The sequence below is a fragment of the Penaeus chinensis genome, chromosome 22 (genome assembly GCF_019202785.1).
Source record: "Penaeus chinensis breed Huanghai No. 1 chromosome 22, ASM1920278v2, whole genome shotgun sequence".
Taxonomy (NCBI): Eukaryota; Metazoa; Arthropoda; class Malacostraca; order Decapoda; family Penaeidae; genus Penaeus; species Penaeus chinensis.
In genome coordinates, this window is record NC_061840.1 from 18,849,830 (window position 1) to 18,863,782 (window position 13,953).

The 13,953-nt window shown below is 36.2% G+C and overlaps 2 protein-coding genes across 2 annotated transcripts; both read left to right on the top strand.

Annotated features, from left to right (window-relative positions):
• Positions 1–100: 100 nt before the first annotated feature.
• LOC125036980 lies at positions 101–8,503 on the top strand. The gene is made up of 6 exons (XM_047629941.1): positions 101–202; positions 2,457–2,659; positions 7,050–7,140; positions 7,281–7,364; positions 7,690–7,885; positions 8,363–8,503. Exons 1-5 carry the CDS (start codon positions 101–103, stop codon positions 7,879–7,881), a joined length of 672 nt encoding a protein of 223 aa, XP_047485897.1. The 3' UTR covers positions 7,882–7,885; positions 8,363–8,503.
• Positions 8,504–11,658: 3,155 nt separating this feature from the next.
• On the top strand, positions 11,659–13,355 carry LOC125036981. The gene is made up of 5 exons (XM_047629942.1): positions 11,659–11,685; positions 11,934–11,999; positions 12,127–12,210; positions 12,541–12,736; positions 13,215–13,355. The coding sequence occupies exons 1-4, from the start codon at positions 11,659–11,661 to the stop codon at positions 12,730–12,732; spliced, it is 369 nt and encodes a 122-aa protein (XP_047485898.1). The 3' UTR covers positions 12,733–12,736; positions 13,215–13,355.
• The last annotated feature ends 598 nt before the right edge of the window (positions 13,356–13,953 follow it).

Consider the following 13,953-nt stretch of genomic DNA (forward strand, 5'->3'; position numbering starts at 1 on the left):
ATATGTCTTTCTCTATATGTGTGTGTACGGATATATACAAACAGATTCATATAGATGGATGTTTGTGCATCTTTATTTATATCCATAAGAAGATTGCCAGATGGGAGGAAACTGTAGTGACCCCAAGAACCAGGGGCCGGATTTACTCAGCTCTCTCGTAAACGCTGCCTCTCGTAACACTTACGGAGAGTGTAGGGTTCTCGTAACCGTTACGACTGCATTTATTATTGCTAGGTATCTTGGGACTTTATTTCCTAAAGGAACGGCTCGAACGACCAATCATTGTTAGTTCGAAAAAAATCGACCAATCACAGAGCGTTACCCGCTGAACTGAGGCAGCAATATTGAGGCTTACCAATAAGTTTCTTTATAATTTTTTTTTTTTTTTTAATCACAAAAAATGTGATTAAACAGCCTTTCCAAAATGATGTTCAATTCAATAAGGCAAATAAAGGAAAGTCAGGATTTTCTTTCTCGTGAGAGTCAGGTGCAATTGATCATTTCCACCAGTAAATGCCTTCATTAATCTTCACCACCTTTATCAATAAACTCTTAAATTCTGATATCAATATATATCTATAGCTATACTTATCTATTATATATAATAAAACCTTAACATATAAGTATATATTAATTAATACATATATATATAAATACTCACATATACACATATATATTATACACATACATATCTGTGTCTCAATCTCTTTCTCTCTTTTACTAAGTACCTTTATCTTATTTAGAGTAAAACAAACAAAAAAATCTAAACATCATTTAAAAGCATTTCATAATTTCATAAAGAGATTATGATACACTACAGCAAATCTTTAAAAAAAAAAATCTCATTATTCATCAGTAAGTTAGTGCTTTGCTTCCATAATATTACATCAGGGTATTATGAGCTTATATACTGATAACCTCTGTTATTGAATATTCATTATAGTTTGTTGTTCTAGAGAAAAGTAGTCATATTGATGGAAGTTATACATTTTCATTCAAAATTCGTTCCTGATGATGCTGAGAAAGAGAGGGGGGGAGGGCGGGGAGATAGAGAGAATGACAGAGGGAAAATAAACAAAAGAAATAAGAGAAAGACAGGCGCACGGAGAACTAGACAAAGTGTCGGTGAGAGAGTAGGGGATAGATGGGGAAATAGGAAAACATTTAAAAGATAATGATTATTGTAATAACTAACAGTCAATTCTAGGATACCATGTCCTTCATGTATCATCTAGTTGAACTTTGAAGGTTTTCTCTCTCGTTCTCTCTCGTTCGCTCTCCCTCTCTGTCTCTTTCGCTCTAAATACGTACATTTGTGTGTGTAATTGTTTTTGTGTGTTATGTGTATATGTATGTACTAAAACAATAGGACTTTTTAAATTGTTGTTTATTTGTTATGACGAAATTTGTTTGAAAAAAACGCCTCGAGTATCCGGCTACCGAACCAAAGAGGAGTTTGAGAGAAAAGGGGCGTTTGGATGGAGGAAATAGGAAAACATTAAAAATATTAATAAACTGACAGTAAAGTTTTTAGGATACTATGTTCTATCATGAAATCATTCAGTTAAAATTTTGAAGGTTCTCTCTCTCTCTCGCTTCCTCTCTTTTGCTCTCGTTTCCCTCCCTCCTCCAACTCTTTTGCTCTATATACTGTGCATTAATATACATGTTGTTTGTGTTTTGTATTATCCCACTATTACTAAATCAAAAACATTTGGGTCAGTTTGGGGTTTATTGGACTAACACGTAAAAGTGGGGAATAAAACGTTCGAATATCTGGATACGAACATTTTTCTACTAATAGGTAAAATGGAAACCTGCAAAACCCAGGAAATGATTTCAAGCAAGTGCTTACTCTAAGCCTATGCCATTCTATACATTGATAGTGGGAAAATTTCGAAATATATGGTCAATGTGTGGGGCATTCTATATACGGGTTCAAGGTTGGGTTTAAACCTACTATGTAAAGAAAAGGGGCTTTGTAATTGCACAATAGATCACTTTGTATCTATGCCACCACCAAGAGGGAGATAGAACACAAAATAGACAGAAAAAAAGGAAGAGGCAAGAAAAAATAACGCAGAGGCATTGAAAAGGGAAAACTGCCTCACGCCTTATTTCAGGATAATCTCCGGTTGTCGTTTTTTCTAAAGTTGCCCTGTGACGTAAATACCCCTTCCCCCTCCCGAACCCGTGTATAAAAGCCTGAACCCAAAACTGGACTTACAGTCGAAGCTGAAGCCTACCTTTGATAGGGTCAAGTTCTACTGAATACCCCACATCCTATATTTAAGGTATTATCTTATAATATTAAAAAAAGACTGCTGTGTGCTTCTAGATGACAAAAACTTTTCCTTACTTGGAAACAATTTATCTAAACCCTTAAGATTAGGATATTTTCGTTACCAATGACTTATTTAAATACTATAAATCCTCAGAATTCTCCCTCTTCACAGGCCAGATATCGGCCTACAAACTTTAGAAAGTTCTTGGCCACTGCTAGTAAATCTCTGTGCCTCGCTGTCCCGTGGCTTAACCCCCTGGGCCCTTTTAACAAGCCTTTAAGTATTTTCCCTCCTTTTTCTACCCCTCATTCTTATATAAGTGATATCAACTGTTGTAGAGGGCCCCCTACAATTGTGTTACCAATGCAATTCATGTACTTTACTAAACCAAACACTAATATATTTTTTCCCCAAAAAGAATTTTAATGTCCTATATAAACCCCCGTGAAATACTCCAAAATACTCTGAAGAGGAAAAACCTGACATATTATCAAACTAGTGACAAAACCCCCTTGAAAATAATAAAATTTCCCTTTCATCATTTACCTGAATCTTTAAACCCCAGCCAGAGAAAAAACAAGTGCTCTATTCCATCCCCCTTTTTTACCCTTTTGAAACAAAAAAAACTTTTATGCAGGAAATGCCATCCTTCCACCCCAGCTGCTTTCTTCCCACACCAACCCACCCCAATTTCCCCCTTTTAAAAAACCCTTATTAACCAAAAACCCGCACCCAAAAATTACTGAATCCCCCCTTTCTTTTCTTTAAATTACCTTTTTAATGCTAAATTAAAACACTCTTTCCCCTTTTATCCCCCTGTTTTTACAATTCTTCTAACACCTTTTACTCCCTTCTTTTATTTGGGCAAAACTTATTTGCAAATTTTTTGTGTATTTGCAAGAAAAAAACGCGGGACAAAATGAGAAGGAACAAAACTGCGTTTTCAGTCAACTCTAAGCGCCGCATAAAGTAACCGGAACGGCAATCAAATCCCGATGAGGAGGGCAAAATTTTGGGGCTCCCGAAAAGTCATGATCCATTTTCATTTCTGATTGTTTTATTTCAACTTTTTTGAATCGTTCCCCCGTTTTTGGTTTTTGTTGTTTTGTTTTTGTTTTTCTGTTTTTATTGTTGTGTTTTTTGGTTTATAATTCCCTATACTGTTGTTCCTTTTCCCAGGCTCTTTTTCATGGACCGATGACGTCAATTTTTCCAATATTTCTCTAGACGGAAAATCATAAAAATCAAGTTAAAAAACACTAAAAAAAAAATGGTATCTTACTTATTGATGTATTTTATATGAAAAATAAAAATTGGTATAACTAACCAGAGAGGCTGTTTATACCGTGCAAATATTTCGATGGAAGGCGATCAGCCTGTATTGAAAGGATTAATGTGAAACCCTTTCCCCACAAGTGATTTGGGGGAGGAAGTTTTGCAGGTGGTGTTGGATCTCTGAAAAGTTGCTTCCCTGCACCCCACCTGCGTCCATCTGTTCTTCTTATGTCTTTTCTCTATATGTGTGTTACCGGATATATCCCAAATAGATTCTTATAGTGGGGTTTTTTGCATCTTTTTTTATTCTCAAAAAAAGTTTGGCCAGATGGGAGGAACGTAGGGGCCCCTCCAAGAACCGGGGGCCCGTATTTACTCAGCTCTCTCGTAAATGCTGCCTCCTCGTACACCTACGGAGGCTAGGGGTCTACGTAACCCCTGTCTTATCGCTGGGTTTATCTTTGGATTTTATTTTCTAAAGGAACGGCTCTCAACACGACCAACCTCATTTGTTAGTTCGAAAAAAATCGACCAATCACAGACCCCCTTCCCCCGCTGAACTAAAGGAAAGCAATATTAAAGGCCCCTTCCCAATAAAATTTCTTTTTATAAATAATATAGTTAAATTATATAATTTTTTTTATTTGCACAAAAAAACAAGCCTTTCCTCCAAAAATAAATGTTCAAATTTTTTAAGGGCCCACAAAAATAAAGGAAAGCCCCAAGGATTTTTTTTTCCTCGTAGAGTCGGGTTTCCCCACAGGGAAACATTTACCAGTAAATGCCTTCTTTAATCTTCACCACACTTTATCAATAAACTCTTAAATTCTGATTTCAATATATATTTTAATAGCTATACTTTATATTATATGAAATAAAATTTTAAACTTATAAGAATTATTTTAAATTAATACATATAAAATATAAATACTCCCCATACACACACATTTATTTTAAATACACATAATATCTGTGTCTCAATCTCTTTCTTCTTTTTCTCAGTACCTTTATTCTATTTAGAGTAAACCAAACAAAAAATCTAAACATTCACTTAAAGATTCATAATTTCAAAAAGAGATTATGATTACACTACAGCAAATCTTAAAAAAAAAAAAAAAAAAAAAAAAAAAAACAGAGGCTGTTTATACCTGTGCAAATAGTCGATGGAAGTGCGATCAGCCTGTATTGCAGGATTAATGTGCAACCTTCCCACAAGCTGATTGGGGGAGGAAGTTTTGCATGTGGTGTTGATCTCTGAAAAGTTGCTTGCTGCACGCCCCTGCGATGCATCTGTCTATATGTCTTTCTCTATATGTGTGTGTACGGATATATACAAATAGATTCATATAGATGGGTGTTTTATGCATCTTTATTTTTCTCTATAAGATTGCCAGAGGGGAGAAACTGTAGTGACCCCAAGAACCAGGGGCCGGATTTACTCAGCTCTCTCGTAAATGCTGCCCTCTCGTAACACTTACGGAGTGTAGGGGTCTCGTAACCCCTGTCTTATCGCTAGGTATCTTTGGATTTTATTTCCTAAAGGAACGGCTCTAACGACCAATCATTGTTAGTTCGAAAAAAATCGACCAATCACAGAGCGTTACCCGCTGACTGAGGCAGCAATATTGAGGCTTACCAATAAATTTCTTTATATAAATATATATATATATATATATTTTTTTTTTTAAGCTACAAAAAACAGCACTTTCCAAATTGATGTTCAATTCAATAAGGCAAATAAAGGAAAGTCAGGATTTTCTTTCTCGTGAGAGTCAGGTGCAATTGATCATTTCCACCAGTAAATGCCTTCATTAATCTTCACCACCTTTATCAATAAACTCTTAAATTCTGATATCAATATATATCTATAGCTATACTATCTATCATATGTTATAAAATCATAACATATAAGTATATATTAATAAATACATATATATAAATACTCACATATACACACACATATATATTACACACATATACATCTGTGTCTCAATCTGTTTCTCTCTCTTACTCAGTGCCTTTATCTCATTTAGAGTACAAAAAAAAAATCAAAACATGACTTAAGACCATTTCATAATTTCATAAAGAGATTATGATACACTACAGCAAATCTTTAAAATTATTTTTCTCATTATTCATCATAAGTTAGTGACTTGCTTCCACAATAATATTGCATTAGGGTATTATGAGCTGTGCTTATATACTGATAACCTCTGTTATTGAATATTTATTATAGCTTGTTGTTCTAGAGAAAAGTAGTCATATTGATGGAAGTTATACATTTTCATTCAAAATTCGTTCCTGATGATGCTGAGAAAGAGAGGGGGGGAGGGCGGGGAAGATAGAGAGAATGACAGAGAGGGAAAATAAACAGAGGAAATAAGAGAAAGACAGGCGCAAGGAAAACTAGACAAAGTGTCGGTGAGAGAGTAGGGGATAGATGGGGAAATAGGAAAACATTTAAAAGATAATGATTATTATAATAACTAACAGTCAATTCTAAGATACCATGTCCTTCATGTATCATCCAGTTGAACTTTGAAGGTTTCTCTCTCGTTCTCTCTCGTTCTCTCTCCCTCTCTGTCTCTTTCGCTCTAAATACTGTACATTTGTGTGTGTAATTGTTTTTGTGTGTGTATGTGTATATGTATGTACTATACAATAGGACTTTTTAAATTGTGTTTATTTGTTTATGACGTATTTGTGTGAAAAAAACGCTCGAGTATCCGGCTACCGACACCAAAGAGAGAGTGAGAGAGAAGGCGATGGATGGAGGAAATAGGAAAACATTAAATAATATTAATAAAAACTGACAGTCAGTTCTAGGATACTATGTCTATCATGTATCATTCAGTTGAACTTTGAAGGTTCTCTCTCTCTCGCTTCCTCTCTATTGCTCTCGCTTCCTCCCTCTCTCCAACTCTTTTGCTCTATATACTGTGCATATATATATACATGTGTGTTTGTGTATGTATATATGCACTATACTAAATCATACACTTGTCAGATTGGGTTTATTGGACTAACACGTAAAAGTGTGGAATAAAACGTTCGAATATCTGGCTACCGACACATTTTTCTACTAATAGGTAAAATGGAAACCTGCCAAGAACCCAGGAAATGATTTCAAAGCCAGTGCTCTACCTCTAAGCTATGCCACTTCTATACATTGATAGATGTAAATTTACAGATATATATGTCATATGTGTGTGCAATCTATATACTGTACAAGTGTGTTAACACATATGTAAAGTAAAGGGGCTTTGTAATGCACAATAGATCACATTTGATATCTATGCACACACCAAGAGGGAGATAGACACAAATAGACAGAAAAAAAAGGAAGAGAGCAAGAAAAATATAACGCAGAGGCATTGACAGGGAAACTGCCTCACGCCTTATTTCAGGAAATCTCGTGTTGTCGTTTTTTTCTGAAGTTGCCCTGTGACGTAAATACCCCCTTCCCCCTCCCGAACCCGTGTATAAAAGCCTGGAACCCAAAACTGGACTTACAGTCGAAGCTGAAGCCTACCTTTGCATCAGGTCAAGTTCTACTGAATATCCACATCCTATATTTAAGGTATTATCTTATAATATTAATAAAGACTGCTGTGTGCTTCTAGATGACAAAAACTTTCATACAGTGGATAAATTTATTAAACTAATTAGATATATCGTACCAATGATTATTAAACTAAATCTCAGATTCTCCTCTTCCAGGCCATTTCCGTCTACAAAATGAAGTTCTTGGCCACTGCTGTCATCTTGTGCCTCGCTGTGCTGTACACTCAGGCTTTACCAGCCGTAAGTATTTTCCCTCTTTTTCCTCCCTCTTTCTATATGTTAGTGATCAACTGTTTGTAGATGGCTATATGTGTTTACCAATGCAATTCTGTACATACTAACCAAACACTATATATTTGTTCTAGAATCTAATAGTTCCTATATAAACTCGTGCATACTCAAAATCTCTGAAGAGGAATAACTGACATATTATAACTAGTGACAAAACCTTGTAATAATACAAATATGCTTTCTCATTTAACTGAATCATTAACAGCCAGAGAAAAAACAAGTGCTCTATTCCATCCCCTTTTACCCTTTTGAAACAGTAAAACCTTTTATGCAGGAAATGCCATCTTCACCACTGCTGCTGAGTCGGGTGGCCAGGTCACCTCAGTTCCCTCCCCGAGACTGTGTCCCGTGCAATTGTAAAACCAAGATCACTCACATTACCATAATCGAACATGAAGTAAGGCCAGCAGCCACAAGGTTCGGCGGCAGCCCCCCGTGCTGCCCATGCCCTCCACCTCCCTTCTGATGCCGTAGGTTTTTGAGGCTTCTATTATCTCTCCCTCTTGTATACATGCATATATATATATAATTATGTGAGCTTCATATGTTTACAGATTTGTGTTTGTCTTTGTCTCTTCCTCTGTTTATCACGTTTCTTCTAAATACTTCTTTCTCACTTCGCCTTTTCATTATTGAATATGAATGGTCTTATTGCATTTACTTGTGTATTTGCAAGAAAGAAAACGCGGACAAAATGAGAAAGGAAAACAAAACTGCGTTTTCAGTCAGACTCTAAGCCGCATCAAGTGATCGAATCGGCTTCATCACCTGATGAGGAGTCAAGTAGGACTCGAAAAGTCATGATCCATTTTCATTTCTGATTGTTTTATTTCAACTTTTTGAACTCGTTCCTCCGTTTTTGGTTTTTGTTGTTTTGTTTTTGTTTTCTTGTTTTTATTGTTGTGTTTTTGCGTTATAATTCCTAATACTGTTGTTCCTTTTCACAGGCTGCTTCTCATGGACCGATGACGTCAATCTTCTCAATATGCTCTAGACGGAAAATCATAAAAATCAAGTAAAAAACACTAAACAAACTAAATGGTATATTATTATTGAATGTATTCATATGCAAATAAAATTGGTATAACTAACCAGAGAGGCTGTTTATACCTGTGCAAATAGTCGATGGAAGTGCGATCAGCCTGTATTGCAGGATTAATGTGCAACCTTCCCACAAGCTGATTGGGGGAGGAAGTTTTGCATGTGGTGTTGATCTCTGAAAAGTTGCTTGCTGCACGCCCCTGCGATGCATCTGTCTATATGTCTTTCTCTATATGTGTGTGTACGGATATATACAAATAGATTCATATAGATGGGTGTTTATGCATCTTTATTTTTCTCTACAAGATTGCCAGATGGGAGGAAACTGTAGTGACCCCAAGAACCAGGGGCCGTATTTACTCAGCTCTCTCGTAAATGCTGCCTCTCGTAACACTTACGGAGTGTAGGGGTCTCGTAACCCCTGTCTTATCGCTAGGTATCTTTGGATTTTATTTCCTAAAGGAACGGCTCTAACGACCAATCATTGTTAGTTCGAAAAAAATCGACCAATCACAGAGCGTTACCCGCTGAACTGAGGCAGCAATATTGAGGCTTACCAATAAATTTCTTTATATAAATATATATATATATATATTTTTTTTTTAAGCACAAAAAAACAGCCTTTCCAAAATGATGTTCAATTCAATAAGGCAAATAAAGGAAAGTCAGGATTTTCTTTCTCGTGAGAGTCAGGTGCAATGGATCATTTCCACCAGTAAATGCCTTCATTAATCTTCACCACCTTTATCAATAAACTCTTAAATTCTGATATCAATATATATCTATAGCTATACTTATATATTATATGTAATAAAATCTTAACATATAAGTATATATTAATTAATACATATATATATAAATACTCACATAACACACACATATATATTATACACATACATATCTGTGTCTCAATCTCTTTCTCTCTTTTACTCAGTACCTTTATCTTATTTAGAGTAAAACAAACAAAAAAATCTAAAACATCATTTAAAAGCATTTCATAATTTCATAAAGAGATTATGATACACTACAGCAAATCTTTAAAAAAAAAAATCTCATTATTCATCAGTAAGTTAGTGCTTTGCTTCCATAATATTACATCAGGGTATTATGACTTATATACTGAAAACCTCTGTTTTTGAATATTCATTATATTTTTGGTTGTTCTAGAGAAAAGTATCATATTGATGGAAGTTATACATTTTCATTCAAAATTCGTTCCTGATTGATGCTGAGAAAGAGAGGGGGGAGGGGGGGGGAGATAGAGAGAATAAACAGAGGGAAAATAAACAAAAGAATAAGAGAAAGACAGGCGCACGGAGAACTAGACAAAGTGCGGTGAGAGAGTGGGGGTAGATGGGGAAAATAGGAAAACATTTAAAAGATAATGATTATTGTAATAACTAACAGTCAATTCTGGGATACCATGTCCTTCATGTATCATCTAGTTGAACTTTGAAGGTTTTCTCTCTCTCGTTCTAAAATCTCGTTCGCTCTCCCTCTGTCTCTTTCGCTCTACATACCCGTACATATATGTGTTTATTTGTGTGTATGTGTATATGTATGTACTATACAATAGCACTTTTTAGATTGGGTTTATTTGATTATGACGTATTTGTATGAAAAAACGTTCGATTATCCGGCTACCAACACCTGATTTCAAAGCCAGTGCTCTACCTCTAAGCTATGCCACTTCTATACTTTTGATAGACCCCATATTTACAGATATACATTTCTTATATGTATACTGTATACAATCAATTATTGTACATGTGGTTACACCACATGTACAGTATTATATGTAAATTTTTAGCGTAATAGTCGGGTTTTGTAATGCATAGTAATCATTTTTGGGTATCTATGCACACACCAACACAAAAAGTGACAGGGCGGTATAGAAAAGAGAGCAAGAAAGATATAACACTGAGGCACCCACAGGGAAACTGCCTCGGGCCTTAAGAAGTTGCCTTGTGACGTAATTCCCCCCTTTCCCCTCCCTTTGCTGTCATCTTGTGTCTAGCTGTGCTAGACACATAGTAACTGAACACTATAAACACAAAACACTGTACATAGTAACTAAACACTATATATTTGTTGGGGAATTTAATAGTCCCTATATGAATTCGTATGTACTCAACATATCCGAAGAAAAATAGTTGACATAATATTACCAGTGTCAAGATCTTACAATAATACAGATATGCTTTATCAATGAATCGAAACACACCAGTCGGAGAAAAAGTTCTATCCACCCTCATTACCCCTTTGTAACAGCAAAACCTTTTTTGCAGGAAATGCCATCCTTTGCCACAGCTGCTGAGTCATTGGCCAGGTCACCTCACCGAGACTGTATCCCGTGCCATTGTAAAACGACCATCACACAAATTACCATAATCGAACATGAAGTAGGGCTAACAGCCGCAAGGTTCGGCGGCAGCCCCTAGTGCCCCAGAAGCCTTCAGGTTTCTATTGTCTCTCCCTCTCTTATATATATTCACCCTCTAAAATAATTATGTGAGCTTCATTTAATTTTCAAATATTTTCGTCCTTGTCTCGTTTTATCTCTTTCCTTTCGCACACGTTTCTTCTAAATCTTTCCCCTTTCCAAACCCTTTTTGTTATTGAAAACAGAGAAAGAAAAGGCGGAGAGACAGAGAATGACATGTATAAAAAAGAAAAAGAGAGGAAATAAGAGAAAACAGGCACAGATAACTAGAAAAAGAGTGAGAGAGTAGGCGATGGATGGGGAAAATAGGAAAACATTTTGAAAATATTGATAAAAACTGACAGTCATTCCCGAATACAATGTCCTTCATGTATCATTCAATTGAACTTTGAAGGTTCTTTATCTCTCGCTTCCTCTCTGTTGCCTTTCGCTTTCTCCCTCTCTCCAACTCTTTTGCTCAATATACGGTGCAATATATATATACAAAATGTTTTGTTATGTGTATATGTACACTATATTAAACCATAAAACCTTTCAGATTGGGTATAAGTGTGGAATAAAGGTTCGAATATCCTGCTACCGACACATTTTTCTACTAATTGTAAAATGGATCCCTGCCAAGAACCCAGGACCTTCTGGTTTCAAAGCCGTTGCTCTGCCTCTAAGCTATGCTACTTCTATACATTGATAGATGTAAATTTACAGATATATATATCTTATATGCGTATCAATCTATATACCATACAAATGTATTAACACATGTACAGTAATACGGGGTTTCCCAATGTAAAGAAAAAATTTGATATCTATGCACACACCAAGAGGGAGAAAGACACAATAAGGACGAACGAAGAAAAAAAAGGGAAAAGACAAGAAAAAAAAATTTAAAGCAGAGGCATCACGGGGAAAAAGCTCACCTTATTTTAGGAAATCTCGCGTTGCCCTTTTTTATGAAGTTTCCCTGTGACGTAATTACCCCCTTTCCCCCTCCCAACCCGTGTATAAAAGCCTGGAACCCAAATCTGGACTTACAGTCGAAGCTGCAGCCGACCTTTGCATCAGCTCAAAGTCTATTGAACACCCACATCCTATATTTTCAAGTAAGAGCTTGTAACATTAGTACTGTGTGCTTCTTGACAAGCACTTTCATATAACGGATAAATTTATTAAACTACTTAAATATGTCGGATTTATGATTTTTAAACTAAATCTCCTCTCCTCTTCCAGGCCATTTCCGTCTACAAAATGAAGTTCTTGGCCACTGCTGTCATCTTGTGCCTCGCTGTGCTGTACACTACGGCTTTACCAGCCGTAAGTATTTTCCCCTCTTTCTTCTCCCTCTTTCTATATTTTTGTGATCAACTGTTTGTTTGTAGATGACTCTATGTGTTTAACATTGCAATTCTGTACATACTAACCAAACACTATATATTTGTTCTAGAATCTAATAGTTCCTATATAAACTCGTGCATACTCAACATCTCTGAAGAGGAATAGCTGACATAATATAACTAGTGACAAAACCTTGTAATAATGCAAATATGCTTTCTCATTTAACTGAATCATTAACAGCCAGAGAAAAAACAAGTGCTCTATTCCATCCCCTTTTACCCTTTTGAAACAGTAAAACCTTTTATGCAGGAAATGCCATCTTCACCACTGCTGCTGAGTCGGGTGGCCAGGTCACCTCAGTTCCCTCCCCGAGACTGTGTCCCGTGCAATTGTAAAACCAAGATCACTCACATTACCATAATCGAACATGAAGTAAGGCCAGCAGCCACAAGGTTCGGCGGCAGCCCCCCGTGCTGCCCATGCCCTCCACCTCCCTTCTGATGCCGTAGGTTTTTGAGGCTTCTATTATCTCTCCCTCTTGTATACATGCATATATATATGATTATATGAGCTTCATATATTTACAGATTTGTGTTCGTCCTTGTCTCTTCCTCTGTTTATCACGTTTCTTCTAAATACTTCTTTCTCACTTCGCCTTTTCATTATTGAATATGAATGGTCTTATTGCATTTACTTCATGTGTATTTGCAAGAAAGAAAACGCGGACAAAATGAGAAAGGAAAACAAAACTGCGTTTTCAGTCAGACTCTAAGCCGCATCAAGTGATCCAATCGGCTTCATCACCTGATGAGGAGTCAAGTAGGACTCGAAAAGTCATGATCCATTTTCATTTCTGATTGTTTTATTTCAACTTTTTGAACTCGTTCCTCCGTTTTTGGTTTTTGTTGTTTTGTTTTTGTTTTCTTGTTTTTATTGTTGTGTTTCGGCGTTATAATTCCTAATACTGTTGTTCCTTTTCACAGGCTGCTTCTCATGGACCGATGACGTCAATCTTCTCAATATGCTCTAGACGGAAAATCATAAAAATCAAGTAAAAAACACTAAACAAACTAAATGGTATATTATTATTGAATGTATTCATATGCAAATAAAATTGGTATAACTAACCAGAGAGGCTGTTTATACCTGTGCAAATAGTCGATGGAAGTGCGATCAGCCTGTATTGCAGGATTAATGTGCAACCTTCCCACAAGCTGATTGGGGGAGGAAGTTTTGCATGTGGTGTTGATCTCTGAAAAGTTGCTTGCTGCACGCCCCTGCGATGCATCTGTCTATATGTCTTTCTCTATATGTGTGTGTACGGATATATACAAACAGATTCATATAGATGGATGTTTGTGCATCTTTATTTATATCCATAAGAAGATTGCCAGATGGGAGGAAACTGTAGTGACCCCAAGAACCAGGGGCCGGATTTACTCAGCTCTCTCGTAAACGCTGCCTCTCGTAACACTTACGGAGAGTGTAGGGTTCTCGTAACCGTTACGACTGCATTTATTATTGCTAGGTATCTTGGGACTTTATTTCCTAAAGGAACGGCTCGAACGACCAATCATTGTTAGTTCGAAAAAAATCGACCAATCACAGAGCGTTACCCGCTGAACTGAGGCAGCAATATTGAGGCTTACCAATAAGTTTCTTTATAATTTTTTTTTTTTTTTTAATCACAAAAAATGTGATTAAACAGCCTTTCCAAAATGA